This window comes from Cricetulus griseus, chromosome 8, assembly GCF_003668045.3.
Source record: "Cricetulus griseus strain 17A/GY chromosome 8, alternate assembly CriGri-PICRH-1.0, whole genome shotgun sequence".
Taxonomy (NCBI): Eukaryota; Metazoa; Chordata; class Mammalia; order Rodentia; family Cricetidae; genus Cricetulus; species Cricetulus griseus.
The window spans coordinates 58,374,120-58,396,128 of record NC_048601.1 but is presented as its reverse complement, the minus strand read 5'-3'; the positions used below and the strand labels follow the sequence as shown (position 1 = coordinate 58,396,128).

The 22,009-nt window shown below is 48.3% G+C and overlaps 1 protein-coding gene across 1 annotated transcript; it reads right to left on the bottom strand.

Moving 5' to 3' along the window:
• Positions 1-19,850: 19,850 nt before the first annotated feature.
• Asprv1 (aspartic peptidase retroviral like 1) lies at positions 19,851-21,138 on the bottom strand. Its single transcript, XM_027428535.2, is given in 2 exon segments — positions 19,851-20,937; positions 20,940-21,138. Coding segments are annotated over 2 exon segments (1,065 nt in total). The 5' UTR covers positions 21,042-21,138; the 3' UTR covers positions 19,851-19,974.
• Between the last annotated feature and the right edge of the window lie 871 nt (positions 21,139-22,009).

Below are 22,009 nucleotides of genomic sequence, written 5' to 3'. Positions count from 1 at the left end.
CTTTAAAGTAGTTGTTTTTCATCTACCCCCTGCTGTGTTCACCAGAAGCTGAGGTTTCCCTGTGTTTCCTGTGGCCTTTCTCCCCATCTTTGTTGTGGCCACGGGCATTTGGGGTCTAAGAACACAGGAGATGGCATATGATACTCAAAACCTTCTAGCAATATCTTGGGGACTTGACGATGAGTTTTGTGGACTTTTCCCCTCTTGCCTTCTTCCCTGTCCCTTCAAGAGAGAACTTATTTTTTGAAGAACATATATAGACACATTAAGGTTTTATACCATGCTGCACTGGCAGGGATACCACTTTTATTGTGCTCTGTAATTTATCACTGAAATTGGGTATTCTGTTTCTTTACTGGGGTGGCTACATTGTTCTGTCTCCCTACTTTACCATCCCTGTGTGTTTTCTGTGATTTCTCTGTCTCTGGCATTTCAGTAGCTACTATAGTGCTTTTTGGGAGAAGACAACCCTGCACCCTTTGCTGGGTGCTGGCTTCTCTCGTTCTGTGTGCCCAGAGCACTGGAGCATGCAGCATGGGTGTTTTCAAAGATCCTGGGTTGAGGTGGTATGAAATGTGATTCATCAATACTATTCATAATTTTCTTTTACTGTGGTCTTCTAAAAGAAGAAACAATTGATTGGCACCATTACATTTGGATCATGGATGGCCAAGGGAACTGAGCGTGTATGGTGTCTCAGGATCACACAGAGAATTAGGAAGGCGCTCTGTCCTGAGATCTATCTGGATCTCTTACCCTGAGTTCTTACTCTATCTGGGAGGACAGTGGGCCAAGCAGGCTGTCGCATTTTAGCTTTGATCTAAATGCCATGCTTGCCTCCACCACGGTCCCTAGAATTGGTGCTCCTGCTGTGTTGCTGAGGGGCTAGCTTGGGGAACCAACTTTCTAAAGGTGAACAGCCTCCACAGGAGAGCCGCAGGTGAAGAATGGGAAACGTTTCCAGATGTTTCTTTATGTAAATATGGTGCCAATGTAAACCTGTGTTGAGACTGGGGAGAATGGTGCTCTTTGGGGGGCGGGGGGGCTTAGCACTTGTGTTTTTAGAAACCATCATGATTTAGAGACTCCTTGCTGTGTGTAAACTTAATGTGTCTGTCCATTAACAAATAAATTATTTCATTATTAAAGAAGCATTGGTCTTCCGGTGTCCCACTTCTCAGGCTCCATGAGAAGAGGTGAGCTGATCAAATTTCCTGTTTCTTTTAATTTTTCGATAAGTTCACGGTGGGATTCTTTGGTGATGACTTTGGAAGTATGGCTGTTCAGTTGGGCTTTCTTCTTCTTTCAGTTTTTCTGTCTTTTTGCCCCTCTCTCCTTCCCCCTTCCCCTTTCCTCCCTCCCTCTTCTCCCTTTCCTCTCTGTTCTCTCTCTGGTGTTTTGAGATGGAGTCTTATCTATATCCCAAGCTTGAATTTACTAAGTAGTCAAGAATAGTGCTGGAAAGATGGTTCAGTGGTTAAGAGCACTAGGTGCTCTTCCAGAGGACCCAGGTTCGATTCCCAGCACCCACAAGGTGGCTCACAACCATCTATAACTCCAGTTGCAGGGCATCCAACATCCTCTTCTGGCCACAGTGGACACCGGGCATGTATGTGGTACACAAACATACATGCAGAGAAAACTTCCCATACACATTAAAATAATTAATTAGAAAAAGAAGAAAAAAAAAAAAGAATGACCCTGCATTCCTGATTCCCCTGCCTCAGCCTCCCAAATGCCGGAGTGACAGGCATGTGTCACCACACCCAGTTCCGTGAGTCTCTTGTTGATAAGAATTAATCATACTTCACTTCCTTGGCACTGTCAGAGCACCCGTGTCCCCTCCCTCCTGGCATTCCTTGCTGTGCTCTTTGTTAGCATCTGGTGAGCCAGGCACTGTTCTGCGGCCATGACAGCCATTAAATAGGAAAGCACCTGGGACATGAGAGCCAGCTTGGCGAGAGCGGGTGCCTGCTGAGACAAGAGCTTGACTGGGAAAAGGCCTAGGCTGGACACAGTGGAGGATCATGGGGAAAAACTCCAGTTTGGCTATCCACGGAAGAAAAACATCATCCAGTTTACAATGCCATCAAAAAAAAAAAAAAAAAAGAGGTTGGCCTAGGCCCTATCCCAAAGAATATGACAGACTTTTGAGCCCCTATGGAAGGCCTCACTCTCCCTGGAGAGCAGAAAGAGGATGGGATAGGTAGGGCGTTAGGGGGGGGGCGGGGGGCGACACCTGGGATTGATAATTTTCTTTCTAATAAAAAAAAAAGTACATTTATTACCAGATGTGGCAGTGCATACCTTTGATCCCAGCACTTGTGAGGCAGGAGGATTTCCGAGAGTTCTAGGCCAGCCTGATCTACATAGTGAGTTCCAGGGCAGCCAGAACGATACAGACAAACCCTGTTTCAAACAAAACAAATTCCTTTATTTGTTCTGTGTGTATTTGTGTGCTCATACGTGTCACAGTGTGCATGTGGAGGTCAGAGGGCCTTGCAGGATTTGGCTCTCTCCTCCTACCATGTGGGTCCTGGGATTCAAACTTAGGTCAGCAGGCAACTTTACCTGCTGTCTCACTGCCCCTGCAGTGTGCCACACTAAGGGTAATACCTTTTGGTAATTTACATCCTTTGAATAAACAGCACAGACCTCTGGGCCAGGTTCCATCCCACCTCAAGACACAGCAGAGAGCAAGTCACTTGGAGTCCTCAGGCAACGCTCCTCCAGGGAGCCTGGCCTGGAGCTCCACTCTTCCTGCTGTGTCCTCATCACCTAGCTGCACTTGTTCAGGATCAAGATTAAAGAAACCAAGGTCTTGGGGCTGGAGAGATGGCTCAGTGGTTAAGAATACTGACTGTTCTTCCAGAGGACTCAGGTTCAATTCCCAGCACCCACATGACAACTCACAACTGTCTGTAACTCCAGTGTGAGCTATCTGACATCTTCACACCCATGCACACAAAATAATATAAATATATTCTTTTCTCCCTCCCTTCTCTTGTAATCCTAGAGATGGAACTCGGTCCTCACATACTAGGCAGGCACTCCATCTCCAAGGTACACCTCCAGTCCTTAATTTTTTTTTTTTATTTTGAAACAAGCCTCACTCTGGCTCAGGTTGGCCAAAGCCCTCTTAGCTGCTGGGATTGACATCACACCCAGCTTGCCCTTTAACTTCTTATTCCTAAAAACCACCCAAAAATCTAGAAATGTTTTTAGGGTTCCCTAGAAGCCTGTAGATCATGAAGGAAGGGACTTTCCTAGTATATGTCCCTTGGGAAAATGCCTAGGATGTGAGCCCTCACAAGTAGGACAGCCTTGGCCTGTCGCTCTAGGACCATCTCTGATCAGGTTCCAGAACGAAACCAGCACCCACTCTGTGGCCAGCAGTACCGGTAACAGTGGGTTTCCTCAGCATCAGGCTTACTGAAACCCAGGAGGGGAAGCTCAGAGCTGGGGATAACTGTGGAGCAAGGATCACCCCACAACAGCCCACATCACACCAAGGCATGCTGCTTCCAGCTTCCCAACTTCCTTTGTTCACCAAAGCCTTGCACTAATGTGTGCCATTCTGCGAGGGTGCTCGCACCAGTCATGCACTCTCTCAGCCCATCCAGGTGGGGGCTGCCACTCCCATTTTGCAGATAAGAAGACCAAGTGGGGACAGAGATCTGCCCCATGTGCACAGCAGGGCAATGAGTGGACACTCAGTACTCTACCCCACTGCCCTCTCGGGGTCTACTGTCACCAAGTCCCCCACAGAGTACCTATCCTCGGCAGGCCTTTAATAAGGAAAGCTGTTCAGGTTCCTGTGAACAAATCCCCAGAAGCTGGTGTTGCCCTCCATCGAAAGCTTGATCTGCCCTGTCGAGATCCCACAAGGGCTGCTGGCACCAGGACCCCAGGGTGGGGGAACACATTTATTCAAACCAGCTTTGCTCTCAGCTGCCACAGGTCTTAGCGTCCCCATCTGCAAACACTACTTTGGTCTATGATTTGACATCACTTTAACCTCCATGAGGAGGCCTCTGGAAGGCTGTCCCTTATCTCCGTGGCTCCAGTAGCTGAGAACCCACCAAGTGCTCTCCCAGAGTGAACAGGTGTCAACCCACACTATCCACCCAGGATTCTGCTGTACCAGGGGGCATCACTGGGGAAACTGAGGCAGACTTAGCACCAAGTGGTCCCTGGACTATCCAGTCCAAAGTGTCTGAAAGGCCAGAGCCAAGGCCTTGCCAGAGTTGTGGGTCAAGATGGATTTGATAGGTGTGTGGCCTCCCTCCCTCGAGCAGAGGGGAGGGTGACAACCCAGACTGTGAGCTGTCAAGGACATATCTGCTTCCAGAAACTCCAAGAAAGGACAAGAGGAAGGCATGGTGCTATCCCAGGCTGGACAACACAAGGAGGTCACCCCAGCCATGCACTGGGGCCACGGGGGACAGGAAGCCAGTGTGCTGACTGGAAATACCCTGGGGGTAAAAGCAGAACAGTGGGAAAACTGTCACCTCACCTCCATGATTGTCCCATCTGGGTGGTGCACTGGAGTGAGCCAGTCTGACCACAAGAACAGTATAACCGGACAGGTCAAGCCAGGGAGACTCAGGGCCCACACCCCTTAGACACAGGAGTCAGGCCCGCATGACAGTCAAGTGGCCCCAAGACCACCTCTGCCTTCATCCTTGGGGACCTGGGGTGAGAGTCTTGAGTGCTGGCCCCATCTGTACTGTGGGGGTAGTTAAGGGCTCTTCAGACATCGGGGTTATACAAGAGGAAGTAGGCCAGGGCCTCAGCCTGGTGCTCATCAGACGGACAGCACCATGCAGGTGAGCCATAAGACCACAGCCAAGAAGAGTCTGAGTGTGGCCACACATGCCACTTCAGGTTTGGGGTGCTTTATTTTCATTTGAGGTGCTGGAGAATTTTAGCCTGGAGCCTCATACATGCTAAGCAAACACTCTACCTCAAAACCACCCCGGCCCACTTGAATTTTCAGAGATGCAATGCCAAGCCTCCGTGAGAAATAGATTGGAGGGGGAAATTACATGGTGTGTGTGGACGGGGCTTCAAATATGCCGTTCTGACTCTGCTGTTTAGATGGCAAACAGTGGGCAGGAAGAGGTTAAAGGGGAGTGAAAGAGAGGGTGACTCCGGGACAGAAACGTGGACACTGGCTGTGGGGAGGCAGGAGTGTCAGGTGGGACCTCACCTCTGAGACATTAAGAAAGGCAAAGGGAGTCTCTCTCCACTAGAAGCCAGCCAGTGTAGCACACTGGTGGTAAGGGAAGGGGGTAGAGAAAGACTTTCTGAAAGGCCCACTCTGCGTGGGCCCTTGTTAGAAGAGGGTGATGACTGCACCAGAGAGGCCCTGTCTCAGGAAATGCCTACTCAGGTAGGCTGAGTCTCCAGATGGACTCCCCACCTCAGGTGTAAACATGTGCAATTAGAGATGCCTCAGGAATGCAGGCTGTAGCCCCGTCAAGTGCAAACTGGGACAGAGTGGAACAGCACAGGTTTTTGGAAGACGCAACCATGGAAACATGAGCTGGACAGGACCTGAGTAAGGAGAGAAAGGTGCTTTCTCATTCCCTCATTCAGGTCCCTCAGTGTTGGGACAGACTCAGTGTGGAAATGCTGTGGCCTCCCCTGAAGAAGAGGCTGTGTTTACCTCAGAGAACTGATTCGGGAAACAGATCTTTCTCCTTTTGCTTTGGCTGCCAGGAAACTGAGGGCCAGATTCATACATTGCTTTAGGAATTGCCCTATGATGTGACTATCAGCATCCTAATTTCCCCCTGCTCTTTTCTCTGATCTCTATTTTTAATCTTTAAAATTTCCCATTTTAATATATTTATGTTTAAATTATTTTTATTTATTTACTTTTTGGAGACAGAGTCTCACTATATAGTCCTGGAACTCAGTATGTAGACCAGGCTGATCTCAAACTCACAGAGGTCTGCCTGTCTCTGTTTCCTGAGTGCTGGAATTAAAGGTGTGTATCTCCACGCCTGGCACAGTATATGTGATTTTTGAAGCTGTCTTAGATAAACCCTTGTGGAAAGCAGGGATCAGGCTGTCCTACAGGACCACTGTGGAAGAGAGCTGTGGTCTCTTCTCTCCATAAGCGGAGGGTGGGAGACTGACATGGCTCAGTCAGGGTCATGTGTATCTGGTGGGCATGTGAGTATGGGGTTTTGTTGTTTTGTTTCAGTTGTGGAAGGAAGCTTTCAGGAGAGATGACACTCTCTGGTCCAGCAGTAGGTCTGGGGACTTGTGGTGGTGGTGGTGGGGGTTTCCCAAGAGTCCAGGGGTGTAGCCAGGTTGACCAGGGGCAGAATCACTTGTCAGAAGCAAGAAGGGACAACTGAGGAGCTGCATAACCCCCCACACTTCATAAACCCCCCACCCCTGTACTGGGCTCACACCTGTAACTGGAACACTATTGAGTGCTAACTTGGCTCTGCTGTTACACACATTAGAAAGTCTCTTACAAGGCAGGCGTGGTGCCATGCACCTGTAATCCCAACATTTATAGGAGGCGGAGGCTGGAGGGTCAGGAGTTGAAGGCCAGGTTCAGCTACACATACATGAGTTTAAAGTAAGCCCAGGCTGCACCTCTCAAAAACCAGGGAGGGGAGGAAATGTCAACATTTATTAACATCACCTGTGAAGCAGGTGCCTTCAGTAAGGTGGCCAGGGCCACAGTGGGGTCCTGCGTCAGTCCTGCCCTGGTCAGTATCACCTTGGGAATGCGATATAGTTTCCCATATCGGTGACCCCAGGGTGGCCATGGTGCACCTCCAAAACCCCAAAGCACAGGGGTCAAAAGTTTTCTTAGTGTGTGTGTGCACACCTGTCCTTGTGGAAGCCAGAAGTTCACATCAACTGTCTTCTATCGCTGTCTACCTAATCGTGAGGGATTGGGTGGGGTGGCAGTGGGGGTGTACATGTTTGCAGGTCTGTGCACAGCTGTGCTTGTGTGTACATGTTTGCTTGGAGGTCAGAGGTGCATTTCTGGTGTCTTCCTGGTGGTTTCTCACTGAACCTGGGGTTCACTCACCCATTGGCTAGACTTGGCTGGCAGCAACCCTGAGAATTCTGCCTCCACTTCACTAGTGCGGGGATTGTTAACACTGCCTGGCTCTTACATGGGTCCTGGGGGGTCTGAAATAGGTCCAAATGCTTGTGTGTGAGCATTTTATCAGCTGATCCATCTTCCGGCCCCCCACAAAGTTCTTGACAGGACACAGTGAGGGGTCTTGGACAAGACCAGAGGATGCTCCTGTTCATACAGGAGGCCAGAGAGAGAAAGAAAGGGAGAGAAAGAGAGAGAGACTGGCAATGTGTGCTGCTAGTTCAGAGCCCATCTCCAGAAGGAGAGGAGAGTGGAGCGAGAGTTCTAGGAAAGGGAAGTGAGGGGGCCTGCCGTGCTCCTGCCCCTAGGCCACCTGTCACTGCTTGAGGCCAACTGGTCTTGCTCAGAGCTTCTCGCTGCCCTTCTTGCCCTGCCTGAACTTGTCTATGCTCTGTGATTCTTTAGACCTCAGATCTCACTGTGCACATATCTAACCCTCCCGAGGATGTTATCCACTGGGCAGAGCATCCAGTACCTTCAGGGACAGATCCCCACCAGGCTTCACCCTGACCCCTTTGTCCCATGTCCCTCCTCCATCCTGAAATTCCCAGTGTGTCTCACCACAGGACCTTTGTACAGCCGCGTCCTCTACTCCTTTATTTTATCTGGGTGCCAGTACAAATGTCAACTCACGGTCTTCCTGATCTGGCCATCACTTTCTAGCCACTGTCCCCATGCTCTGAGTCACTCTGCTTTCTCTTATCTTTACATGGCAGCTTGTCTTTTTCTGAAGTGGATATTCCACAGGGCTCTGATCACAGAAGGAATGCCTCCTGAGGCTCTGTTTGTACCAGCCCCCAGAACAAAGCATGGTACACAGGTGGCGCTGACAATCCTTGCCCATGGAAAAAGACTTTAGGCTCAGCCCCAAAACAGGCCAGTCTCCATGGTCACAGACAATGAGAGTGAGACTTTTACTAAAAATTAAGGACTTGCTTGATATGGTGATATGCCCTGTGATCCCAGAACTCAGGAGGCAGGAGGGTGGACCATAAGTTTGAGGGCAGCTCAGGTTTAGAAACAAACAAATTAAAAACTTATTTTTACTGATATTTATTGTGCTGCCATGTGCATCCATAAAGGCAGAAGCGGCATTGCTGAAATGCCCCCAACCAAGAATCAAGACACTGCTGGTCCCGAGGCCGCAGTGCCTTCCCACAATGTCTCCCAGCAGAGCTGAAGGACATGCCGATCTGCCAGGGAGTGGCCACACTTTCTTGCCTTGCTGTTTTGCCTTCTGAGTATGCAGCTCTATGCGGTGTGGTTTAATTTTGCATAATTCATTTGGAAAATTGTGTCAGTGGAGTCATTGTGTACATTTTGTGTCTAGCGTCTTTCACTTAGCACATGAGATCTGTCTGTGTTGTGGGCAGTAGGGATGTGTTCCTTCTCAGAGGTCTGCGAAGTAGTGGGGACCACCTAAGTATCCCAAACCAGAGGGCTGGTTGAAAAATGGGTTTAAAAAAAAAAAAAAAAACTTTTATGAAGAGGGAAAAGACAGAGCAAAGAGGGAAGCGGGGAGGAGGAGAAAAGGAGGAGGGTGGTAGGCTGCCTGGGTGTGTTGTGATCCCATCACCAAAGTAGAAGAATCAGGAGTTAAGGTTAGCCTGATCTCTACAGCAGGTTCCAGAGCAGCCTGGGTTGCATAGTGAGACCCTGTCTAAAAGGAAAGAAAGAAGACAGTCAGATGGGGGAACAGACAGACATATAGTGTCTATACAGAGGAGAAAGGAAAAATTTGCCACGTTTGCCCTACAGAGGGTGTAAGGATACAAGGCCCTTCATAGACTTATTTATTTATTTGTTTGTTTGTTTATTTATTTATTTAGTGTTTTGGGATGGGGTCTCACTCTGAAGGATAAGCTAGCCACAGATTCACAGCTATCCTCCTGTCTCAATCTCCCAGGGCTAGAGATCTTTTTTTCTTTTCCCTTTTTCATTTTCTTTTTCCCTTCCTTTCCTTTTCTTTTTTTTTTATTTTTAGCTAACCAAGTTTTCTTCTAGTTTTCCTATGATGAACACCTAGTGCTTCTGTCACTGAAAACAAACAAAACCCACTAAAAGGAGTTTAAACCTCGGAAGAATTAACACAGAATAATAAGTAGTAATTAAAGGAAAGGATTTGGGATTTGGAGGGAATACTGGAGTTTTTTTTTTTTTCTCTTCTTTGGGTTTATTTTAAAGCTAATTATGTCTCCTCTACTTGTTTGGTAAACTTTAATTTTTTTTCTATTTTCCTAAATTGATTAAAAACAAATGTTTCCATCCAGAATTAACATGTTTCTGAGATTAACTCACCAAGGACTGTCTGTTGCCTGTTTGTCTTTCAATTTCATCTTTGCCCACTTTGTACTGCCTTGCTCTACTTAGAACAAAACCAAGCAATCCAAATCCATCCCTCTCTGTCCACACTGCCCCTGCTGACCAACTTGAAGGCTGTGGATCCTTCACATTTGAGCAACAACAAGCAAAAAACCCCTGCTGTTTAAATTTCCCCAGTCGTGGAGGGGGGTTAGGGTATAGGTTTGGGGGGGTAAAACCTTCTCTGGAGATGTTTTGTGAGAGTGGAAAGTTCTCCCGTCAGCAAGTCCTCCGCTATATTGGAGAATTCCCTAAGGAGCCACCAGTGCCAGGACCTCTCACTTCCACAGCAAATGATCCCTGAGTGCTCCTTCAATAGCTGCCTGCCCACTGCCTGCCACCTCTTCAGCCTGAACCTGGGCTTTCCCCATCAGACAGCCTCCCCCCCATAGCCTCCTCACCAGACAGACAGCCTCCCCCACCAGACAGCCTCCCCCACCAGACAGACAGCCTCCCCCATCAGACAGACAGCCTCCCCCATCAGACAGCCTCCCCCACCAGACAGACACCAGACAGACAGCCTCCCCACCAGACACAGCCTCCCCTACCAGACAGCCTCCCCCAGACAGAGACATCAGACAGCCTCCCCACCAGACAGACAGCCTCCCCACCAGACAGACAGCCTCCCCCACCAGACAGACAGCCTCCCCCATCAGACAGACAGCCTCCCCATCAACAGACAGCCTCCCCCATCCTCCCCCATCAGACAGCCTCCCCTACCAGACAGACAGCCTTCCCCACCAGACAGCCCCCCATCAGACAGACAGCCTCCCCCCCAGACAGACAGCCTCCCCCACCAGATGGCTTCCTTCAAATAGCTTCTTTCATCATCCTGTCTCTCCCAGCAGACTATCTGCTCAAGCACATTGCCTCCCCCTTCAGACTATCATCCTCATCAGATGGCTTGCCTGAGCAGCTGGCCCCGCCATCAGGCCTTGTCTGTCTCCTAGCCTGAGCTGCTGGGGTAGACAATGGTGTGGGAGAGCAACAAAGAGGGGCTGGAGAGATGGCTCAGAGGTTAAGAGCACTGACTGCTCTTTCAGAGGTCCTGAGTTCAATTCCCAGCAACCACATGGTGACTCACAACCATCCGTTATGAGATCTGGTGCCCTCTTCTGGTGTGCAGATATACATGGAAGTGGAATGTTATAAATATATATTATAATATATATATATATATATTAAAATAAAATCTTAAAAAAAAAAAAAGAGGAGCTAACTTGCTTTTGTCAGTGTCTGCTGATTCTTTAACAGGGAAGCAGCCGGGTCTGGATGAGGTCTTATCTATAGTGCCAAAAGCCAGTGTTGGTTCTAAGATAAGGATTCTTTCCTTGCCTTCTTGAATAATCTCGAGGGCAGGACCTTTGGGTCAGGTTACACCACTGACATCAACACTTATGGTTTGAACTTTATTTTTATTTATGCCAAAAAAATAAAATAAACAGCCGGGCGGTGGTGGCACATGCCTTTAATCCCAGCACTCGGGAGGCAGAGGCAGGTGGACCTCTGTGAGTTCGTAGCCAGCCTGGTCTACACAGCAAGTTCCAGGACAGGCTCCAAAAGCTACACAGAGAAACCCTGCCTTGAAAAACCAAAAATAAATAAATAAATATTTTTTAAAATTAAAAAATAAAATAAATCTCACAAAATTTACAGCACAGGTCTTGGTCGAGTGGCATCTATGTCCCCAGACACCTGAACTTTCTCAAAGGGCACTGGAGTCCCTCTGCACTGGCCTCTGACTTTCACGTCACCTGTTAGCTGGCAGCAGCCTAGTTGGCCTTTGTAGAAATCCACTCTAAGGAACCTCAGGTAGTCAATGTGATGTTTGCTAGTCCCCAACTCCCACACAGGTGTGGGAAGCACATGGAGCCCCATGGAAGTCTGCTGTTTCCCCTGTGACCCAACTCCCTGAGGGTGGTGAAATGAATGACAATCACAGTGGTCCCCTCAAAATCTGGTCGGGAAGGTCTGTGACTTGTGGACTTCGACCACCCCTGTCAACTACCTCTGCATCTTCTCGGTGATGGCAGAGGACGGGCCGGGCCAGGCCAGGTCACTCTCTGGAGCACATAGGCTGGCCACTCCCTTAGCACCCATCGGGATAAGCACTTGTGGCCTTTGGTCTGGCTCCAGTTGTCTCGGTGTCCTCAGATAAGGGACCTCTGTCAGCTGGCCCTGAAGCAAACCCTGTACACGTGAGGCCAGCTCCTGTCTTGTGACAGCATTCGGATTTTGTCACCCCACCTCTGATTTGCTGCCAAGGGCCACCCATGCCCTGAGGCACCGAGGATATGAAATTAGTTGCTTCTTGGTTGTTTTTCTTAGACACGGGGTGAGCAGAATTCAGAAACTCCTTTTGGTATTTCAGGGTTGAGCAAATAAATAACCTGGAGCCGGCTTCTCATTCTGAGCAAAAGGATTTGCAAAAATGAAAAGGAAAGAGATAGACAGATGGATAACTGGGGCTTACAACACTGGGTCATAACTGGGGTGCCAGTGGAAACCCATATTCCTAATATATACAGAAATATTCTGTGGGAGGGGCTGAAAAGGTGACTCAGTGGTTAAGACCGATTGCTGCTCTTGCAGAGGACCCGAGTTCAGTGCCCAGCCCTTATGACAGGTGGCTTTTAGCCAGCAGCAGCTCCAGCTCTAGAGCATCTGATACCCTCTTCTGCCTCCCTGAGAACCTACACATATGTGCACATGCCCACATGAAGACACACATACACATAGTTAATAGTCATAATTTTTAATCAAGAAATATGCCATGTGTGATGTGTTTTTCTTTACCTCCAAACACTGAGAGGACCTAGGATTAATGTGTAAGGCAAAGAGAAACTGACCCTAGATCCTGGCTTCTGACTTCTGAATACCAGTTTCTAAGGAAGGCTCTATTCTCCCTCTCTCTCTCTCTCTCTCTCTCTCTCTCTCTCTCTCTGTCTGTCTGTCTCTGTCTGTCTCTCACATACACAGCAGGGCCTCTTATATTTAAGGCTGACCCTGAATTCACTGAGTAGTAGAAGATGACCTTGAACTTGTGACCTCCTTCCTGCCTGCTGGAATCATAGCCTCCTCTACCACCTCCACGGTTGGGTAGTGCTGGAGACGGAACCCAGGGTTTTGTGTGAGCTACACAAGTACTTCACCAATTGAGCTACGTCCCCTGTACCTCACTTTTCATTATTATTTATGTATATATTTGTAGTTTTTGAGGCTCCAAGACAATTTTTATTGAAGTTTAAAAGAAAAACACTGCAAAGCAGGCAAATTGGGACTCAGCCACTGACTGCAGGAGGGAGATGGAGAGAGAAAGGCAGAGCCTTCTGAGTTAAGCTGGCCCAGAGGTCAGCCGCATGGCCAACAAGCAGCCACGAGGCAGGGAGGGGAGCTTTACAAAAAGAATGAAGCCCTTTTGTTTGGGAAAGCATGCTTAGTCTCTGGCCAGCATCTAAAAGAAAATGACAGAAGAGAAGGGAGAAAAGCATTATACACACACAAGCCAGGACTCAGCGAGGGGGGCAAGTCTACACAGACCCTCATGGGAACGCTGTGACAACTGCCTACTTTTCTATTTTCAAGACAAAGTCTTGCTAGGTAGTTGGCCTCAAACTCAGTGAGATCCTCCTGCCCCTGCCTCATGCCATCTAGGATTACAGGTGTGCACTACCACCCAGGAGGGCTCCTATTACAACAGAAAAAATGTCCCAAGAAGATAGAGGCCAGTTGTTTGAAACAATCCAACGTCAAAATTAACCGTAATACCACTAACTCCATATTAGGCGGGTACTGATGGGTGGTGACAATGGAAACCAGTGAGTGAACAGGGACAGGTGAATGGGGAGCCCAGAGCCAGCTGGTGAAGCTGGGAAATGCCCACTGGGAGGCCCTTCCAGAAGAGTGGCTCAGCTTACAGGGTCATCAGTGACTTCAGTATCCACGGCATTTACAGAGCCTGAGGTGGTCTTCCTACTACACTGACTCATTACACAGAGGAAAGTACTCACCCAAGGGTGGAGAAACCTGGCTGGCAGTACCCTGAGCAAGCCTGCATCACCAGCCCTGGAACAAGTGAGCACCCTGAAGCTCTGGCATGATGCCTGAGGCCACACCATCCCTCCAGAGTGTTCTCCCGACAAATTCGTAATAATGAGAAAACAGGAGATTCAGCCAAGGTGAAGGCCATTCTACAAAATAACCAGGCAGGTGTCTCAGATATCTCAAAGTCATGAAGATGGGTTGAGTGTGTGGTAAGATCATCAATGCAAAACCAGTTATTAACTCAAAGGGAATGAGAGACGGTTTATTTTGGAGCTAAATATGAGCGACTATGGCCGGGAATGAAGCTTTAGGTTACCATGAATTCCACATTCCAGTGAGGAAGCAGTTTCATGAAGATTTCATAGTAACAGAACAAAGAAAGTCATAGATCAAGACATTTTTCATATACACTGGCAGAGACATTAAGTAGGCGGTTATGGCAAAGCCAAGAAATCTCAGCTATAAGTTTCCAATGCTGTGATGAAACTCTTCACCCATTGATTGGTGGGAAACTAGGGTTAAGGTAATTCATTCCAAAAGGCTTTTATCTATTACTCAGAGGATGTTAGGTCTAACAGAGGGCACTATGGGCTGACTATTTAGTAGACAGAACATAGCCCAAGATGAACTGTAATTAAGTTCTAATCCTACGACATTCCAACCTCCCCAAGTCACTGAAATTTTAAACAGTCAATTAATTAATTGGCCTTTGTGGACATGGCTTCGTCTCAGGAATTCTCATTCACAAGATGAAAGGTGAGATGAGGGGCTGGGGGGTTGTACTCAGTTGGTAGAATGTTTGCCTAGATGCAAAAGCCCTCAGTGGGGTCCCAAGGACCCCATAAACCACACCTGTAATCCCAACATTGGGTGTGGGGCATGCGGAGGCAGGGGACCAGAAGTCTAAGGTCCTCTTTCTGGACAGCTAGTCTAGCCAAATGACTGTCTCAGTGAGATACTCTGTCAAAAATAAGGGTGCGCTGATGAGATGGCTCAGTGGGTAAAGGTGCTTGCCACCAAGCCTGATGACCTGAGTTCAATTCTCAGAATCCACATGGTGGAAGCAGAGAATTAACTCTACAGACTGTCCTCCGACCTTCACACATGTACCCACAAACATCACACGTACACAAAATAAACAAATAAAATGTAATAAACTTTTAAAAATAAGGTGGAGAAAGATACTCACCAGTGAGCTCTGGCCTCCACACATATGTGCACCCCACCCCACACGTACACACAAACACACGTGTGATTCATTGATTTGGGTAACTGTTATGTTTATATGAGAGGACATCTTTTTCAAATAAACAGCAGTTAGTATTTCCTATCTGCAGTTTTCAGATGGACCCTCTACATGGTGGAGAATAATAAAGTTACTATTAATAAAGTAATAAAGTTACTATTAACATTTGAGTAACCACATGAAATTCTTTGTTTTATTGCAACTTTTCTGTAAGCCTGAAATGACTTCAAAAGTTTGTCACTGCAAAAAACATGTGCTGGATAAAGCATGAAGCTTGCTCCAGCATCCCCTGGGGGCTTGGGGCTGATGGGTAGGTGATTGGAGCTGTGATCAGAGAAGGTGGAGCTCTGCCCAGTGAGGAGCTGGTTCCTCAATGAAGGGTGTCCCAGGCTGGGGCACTGGTTTTGTCAGGCAGGATGTTCCCTTAAGGACCTTCTCTAGTGCAGCTCCAGCCTGGGTCTGGGTGGGGCCTCTGGTAGCCAAGCTGCCAGGTGAGCCTGATGTGCCTCTCTCCTGTGAGCTACACATGGGCAAGACTCATCACCAGTGTGATTTATTTTGTTTTGCTTTGTTTCATTTTGTTATTTAAATTAGAAACAAGATTGTTTTACATGTCAATCCCAGTTCCCTCTCCCTCCCCTCTTCCCCTGCCCTCCACTAACTCCCTACCTATCCCATTACCCTTTCTGTTCCCCAAGGAGGATGAGGTCTTCCATGGGGAATCTTCAGAGTCTATTCTATCCTTTGGGATAGGGCCTAGTCCCTCCCCGGTGTGTCAAGGCTGAGAGAGTATCCCTCTATGTGGAATGGGCTCCCAAAGTCCATTCCTATGCTAGGGATAAGTACTGATCTACTACCAGAGACCCCATAGATTTCCGAGGGCTCCTCACTGACACCCACATTTGTGGGGTCTGGATCAGTCCTATGCTGCTTTCCCAGCTATCTGTCTAGAGTCCATGAGCTCCCCCTTGTTCAGGTCAGCTGTTACTGTGAGTTTCACCACCCTGGTCTTGACCCCTTTGCTCATCACTCCTCCCTCTCTGCAACTGGATTCCTGTTCAGCTCAGGGTTTAGCTGTGGGTGTCTGCCTCTACTTCCATCAGCTGATGGATGAAGGCTCTAGGATGGCATACAAGTTAGTCATCAAGCTCATTATCAGGGGAGGGCATTTAAGATAGCCTCTCCACTGTTGCTTAGATTGTTAGCTGGTGTCATCCTTGTAGGTCTCTGGAAATCTCCCTAGTGCCTAATTTCTCTTTAAACCTATAATGGCTCTCTCTATTATGGTATCTCTTATCTTGCTCTCCTCTGTTCTTCCCCCCTCCACTCAACCTTCCTGCTCCCTCATGTCCTCCTCTCCTCTCTTCTTCTCCCCTTCTCATTCTCCTAGATCCCTCTCCCCTCCCCCCATGCTCCCAATTTGCTCAGGAGATCTTGTCCCTTTCCCCTTCTCCAGGGGACCATGTATGTCTCTCTTAGGGTCCTTCTTGTTTCCTAGCTTCTCTGGCGGTGTGAATTATAGGCTGGTAATCCTTTTCTCTATGTCTAAAATCCATATATGAGTGAGTACATATCATGTTTGTCTTTCTGTGTCTGGGTTACCTCACTCAGGATGGTTTCTTCTAATTCCATCCATTTGCCTAATTTCAAGATTCCATTGTTTTCTTACCACTGAGTAGTACTCCATTGTGTAAATGTACCACATTTTCTCTATCCATTCTTCAGTTGAGGGGCATCTAGGTTGCTTCCAGTTTCTGGCTATTACAAATAATGTTGCTATGAACATCGTTGAACAGATGTCCTTGTTGTATGAATGTGCTTCTTTTGGGTATATGCCTAAGAGTGGAATTACTGGATCTTGTGGTAGACTGAGTCCCATTTTCCTGAGGAATTGCCATACCAATTTCCAAAGTGACTATATGAGTTTGCACTCCCACCAGCCGTGGAAAAGTGTTCCCTTTCTCCACATCCTCTCCAGCATAAACTGTCATTGGTGTTTTTGATTTTAGCCATTCTGACAGGAGTAAGATGGTATCTCAGAGTTGTTTTGATTTGTATTCCCCTGCTGATCTCCAAAATTTACAAAGAACTCAAGAAGCTAATTTCCAAAACACTAAATAATCCAATTTAAAAGTGGGGTACAGAACTAGATAGAGAACTCTTAATAAGGGAGTCTAAAATGGCTGATAGACACTTAAGGAAGTGCTACTGGGATAATAAAATAAAATTTAAAAAACCCAAAGCCAGCCGGGAGGTGGTAGCACATTCCTTTAATCCCAGCACTTGTGAGGTAGAGGAAGGCGGATCTCTGTGAGTTCAAGACCAGCCTGGTCTACAAGAGATAGTTCCAGGACAGCCTCCAAAGCCACAGAGAAACCCTGCCTCGAGAAAAAAAAAGAAAGAAAGAAAGAAAAAAGAAAAGAAAGTGCTCAACATCCTTAGCCATCAGGGAAATGCAAACCAGTGTGATTTGGTCCAGGCAGCTGCATTTTGAAAGAACAGGGGAGGTGACTGTCATCACTCCTCCCAAGAGCCAGATGAGTCCAGACACCACCTGTAAATGAAGTGTAATGCCTAGCTCCTGTGGTGGGTGCATCAAACAGGGATATGGCCAAACCAATGGCTTTTCTCCTTGGCTCTTATTTGGGCAGCTGGGTCCTGGTCCCTGGAGAGCAGCCCTGGGATTGTCCACCAAAACAAATTTGTTTCATTAGAGTTTTCTGAGGTACTGTCTCATGTAATCCAGATTGATCCCCAACTTTTGTAGCAAGAATGACCCTGAACTACTGATTCTCCGGTCCCCAGTTTCTGGGTGCTATGATTAGAGGTGTGGAAGACCACACTCAGCTTATGTGACACTGAGGGTTGGACCTAGGGCCCCCTCCTGCATGCTAGGCAAGCTTCCACAGCAGAGCCCCAGGCCCAGCCTCCTCTATCAATCACATATAATCATTCTCACGCCCGCCCACGCCCACGAAGCACCTGCCCTAATCCACTTAAGCCTCGAGCAGCCTACGGTTCCTTTGTTGGTGACCGCTGTTATGAAGGCCCTTCCTCTCAGGGGGGTCCCCATTCCTCTTGGAGGGGCACATTGTTGAAAGTTGCCAGCCCAGGTCCTCCTTACTCAAAGCCAAGGTACAGTGACACGCGTTGCAGGGACAGGAATTTACCCAGCAAGGGCTCAGCCCCTTTCTGGGTAGGAGAAGGGCAGAGACATTCTGGGTAGTGTCCCAGAATTCTGGCCTGGCCAGCCAATTCCTCGGTCCCCTTCTTACCTCCACCCACTCTCTTCACCCGCCCTCCTTCAGCCTAGAATGTGGCTAGAATTTTAAGGACCTAGAGAAAAATAGGTCACAGGGAGGTGCCATGGCTTGTTCCCTAGAGAGAGGGATTGGCCCAGGATAACTGCAGCATTCCTGAGGCCACCAAAGAAATAAGGGGGTGGAGTCTGGGACCTCAGTGAGACCACCCTCTGTTGACCAGGCCTCCTATCCTCACCTATCCTTCACCCATGCTCAGAGGCTAATTCCAGTTAATTCTGGGCTTGACAGACCAGAGCCAGGCTTTAGTGAACCCTAGGAATTAGGTTCCGAGTCAGGACCCAGAGGAGTCACAGCTGGCACCAGGGAAGACAGGCCAGCTAGGATGCTGTTGCTGTTATGAGCCACCAGAAAGTCCTCAGGCTTCCCAGACAGGGGTCAGCCAGGCTTTCTGCCTCCTGCTCAGAGAGCCTTGCAGGTGAATCCAACAGCTACTTCTTTGGCCTAGAAAAGAGGTTCCAGCAGGAAAACACCAGCCAGGTGTGTGGTACAGGCCTGTTAGGCCAGACATTCAGTGGACTCACCCAAGAAGATCACAAGTTTAATGCCCTTTAGATCTGAGTTCAAGGCCAGCCTAGGCAACTTAATGAGACACTGTATTGAAATATAATTATTTAAAAAGGACAGGGAAATATAGCTCAGTAGTAGAACACTTGCCTAGCATTGTGAGGCCCTGGGTTCAATTCCCAGTATCCCCAAGTAAGAAAGAGGCTCCCAAAAACTGTGTCCCCAGTACCTTGCAGCAGGCACATCTGAATTTCTGGTCTTTGCCAGCCTTCCTGGACCCCACAGGTCAGCTCCTCTCTGGAGCTTTCAATCAACTTCCCAAAACAGATGAGTTTTCCAATTCTCAGAGGAGGCAGGAGGTTGACAGAAAACCCAAGCTGGACAAGAGATGAGACTCATCCCCAACCTTAGGAATGTCCTCACCTCCAGCCCACATCCTCCCAGGAACTAGCTACCCCATCATGGCCAAGGTTCCCCCAGCTTCCAGAGTCCTAGACCTTCCCAAGGCTGCCCACACATGCCCATGCCTGCCTCTTGGCCTCATTTTCTACCTCTAAGTCTGGTTCCCTGGCACGGGTAAAAACCTACTTGCTTGGGAGAAACACCTTGATACCCAAACTAAACACCTCACAAAATAGCCTCGGGTTACTTTTAAGCATAATAGACAATTTGTATGCAAAAAAATATTGTAGATTAAAATGGAGGAATCAGAAGTAGTCAGAATGGATGAGAGAAATTAGAAGTTGAATTACACGCGGTTGAGTCCACCTTAGGAAACCAAGATCTGTTTTTACTCTCCCCTCGAGGCCAAGCACTCAGGGAATGCTTGTGTTTTCCTGGCTCCCCTCCATCTCTGTCACAACTATTGAGCACATGACATGTTTTGTTTTGTTTTTTCCATTAACAGATCTTTATTGCTCTTTTAAAGTAATTGAATTATTGACACAGGCTCCATGAGATTCAAGGCAAGTGACAGGAGGAACACCATTGTACAGTTGGGAGGACTCATGGGGAGGAATCCCAGAGCAGCTGTCACTCTCCTCCAAATCATGGGAGCCTTAGCCAGGACCAGGCTCAGCTGAGCAGGCTTGGGGATCTGAAGGTGACTGAGTCACACCTCAGGGGGATATATTATTCCTAATGCCAGCCTTGAAGGTCTTTGTAGACCCTGCTCTAGACCACCAAGCTGCCCTCCCTCCACCACCAGGGGCAAGGTAAAGCTCCTGCAGAAGGAAGGAAGTTGAGAACAAGTATAAAGACTGGCCAGGCCCAATGGCACCCTCTGAGGACATCTGCTCCCCACAACACAAGCACCCCCCACCACCACCACCAATGCTGGGGGAAAGGAAAGGGATTTCTTAATGGGAGCCCTCCAAGGGCTCCTCCTCAATGAGCTCCAAGTCGAACTCTTCTTCCAAGGGCCCCCCAACAGGCAGCATTCGGAATTTCTTCCCCTTCAGAGTACAGGTGCGGTGCTGGAAGTCCAGAACAGCGTTGTGGTCCTGCAGGACATCAGTGCCAATAATGGCCTCTTCTGCACTTGCGTTGGCCACCAGAAACTGTGCACTCAGCTTCAGCTTGCCCAGGGTCACTTCTGTGTCCCACACACCCAAGATCTTCATCTCTGCTCCATTGGCCACTTTGACCACATTTTCAAAGGGCCGAAGGGTATCCAGGTCACCATCAGTGACCTCCTCCCATAAACTTGGGTGGACCACAGATACCTGAGCACCAGAGTCCACCAGGAACCTCACAGGCACGGGGCCAATCTTCCCTTTAAGGTAGTAGCCCTTACCCATGCTGTTGGCAAACAAAATCTCTCTGGGTTTCTGACTGTGGGCTGTCCCAGAGCCCCCAAAGGCCCTCAGAAGAGCTTCCTTCACAGTACTATAGTCACCCTGGGCCTGGGAATTGAGTCCATTGTAGACATCCAGGGCATCTCCTCTGAGTGACTCTTTGAGGAACCTCAGTTTGGTGGCATGGTCCCAGTGGTTAAGGTCGTCAATGACTTCAAATCGGTGCAGCCAAAGGCTGGGGGCTACATTAGCCCCATTGAAAGGTTCTGGGATGAAGGCATGCTCCCGGTGGCCTTCCTGGCTTCTGGCTCTGCTGGTGGCCATCCCTCTGGTCGTCTCTGGAAGTTCAGCAGCAGCACAAGCCAAGTAAAGAAAGGCACAGAGCAGTGTGGGCGCAATCACGCTGGAGAGCAAGGCCTCTGTCGACAGAGCTGTGTACTTGCCCAGCCTGGGCAAGTTGAAGGGAGCAGGTACAGGGTGTCTGGCTGGCTGCTGGACACAGAGGCAGGCTGTCTGTGTTCTGCTTGTTCTGCACAGGGCCTTTTTGATGCCCAGCCTGGGCCCCCAGGGCTCCTCATTCTCCTTTGTTCTAGAAGCTCCACCCCCTGGTCCCGCCCTCCTGCCAGCATCTTGCCTGACTAGCAGGATGAGTGCCTCACCCTGGTATCCATCCACATGACACCAGCTAGCCCACCTAGGGAGAAAGGCAGTCTCAGTCAGCTGACGGGTCTGTGGGACCCTCCCCAGCCTGTGGCTCAGAATAACCCAGATGAGGACACAGATGTGATGGCATTCCGGTGTTTGTCATTCGCCAGAGAAGGGGAGAGAGGAAGCAGGTCTCCATCTACTTCAGAAGAGGGGACTCCTTTAGCCTCACCTCTTTACTGCTTGGGGTGGTCAAGAGAAGGCACTTGCACTTATTTATTGATCTCTCTGTATGCACCGATCTTACTGTATGTATTGATCTCACTGTGTGTACCCATCTCACTGTATGTATTGGTCTCTCATTGTATGAGCCACTGAGGTGACTCATACATTCTAAATTAAGTATGGATCCTGTAAGATTCCCTGGAGAGAGAAACAGAGGGGATTCCAGAGTCCAGAAACCTCAAGTCTATCATGGGTCTCTATCTCCTGCCTTTCCACCTATCCATCCATATCTCTATCCACCTGTCAGTCTCCATCATCTACACATCACATATCTATCATCTATCATGTATTTACCTGTCTGTCTGTCTCCAACAGCTATCAATCATACACCTACCTATTTATATCTACTATTTACCTATCTGTATCTTCACCTGTCTCTAAGATCCATCAATCATATATCTATCTACCTACATGTATCTCTATCATCTATCATCTCTTTATTTTGCCTTTTTTGAGACAGGGTCTTCCTGTGTAGTCTTGGCTAACCTTGAACTCAGAGCTGTTCTGCCTCAGCCTCCTGAGTACTGGGATCACAGAAGTATATCCTCACAAGCATGGACAGAAATTGTTTCTGAGTTGGGACAGTCCCCCATACATAATAATTTTTTTATAAATGTATTCTACTGTGGTCATTTTCTTTACCAGCCACTCCTAATCAGAGTCAGCC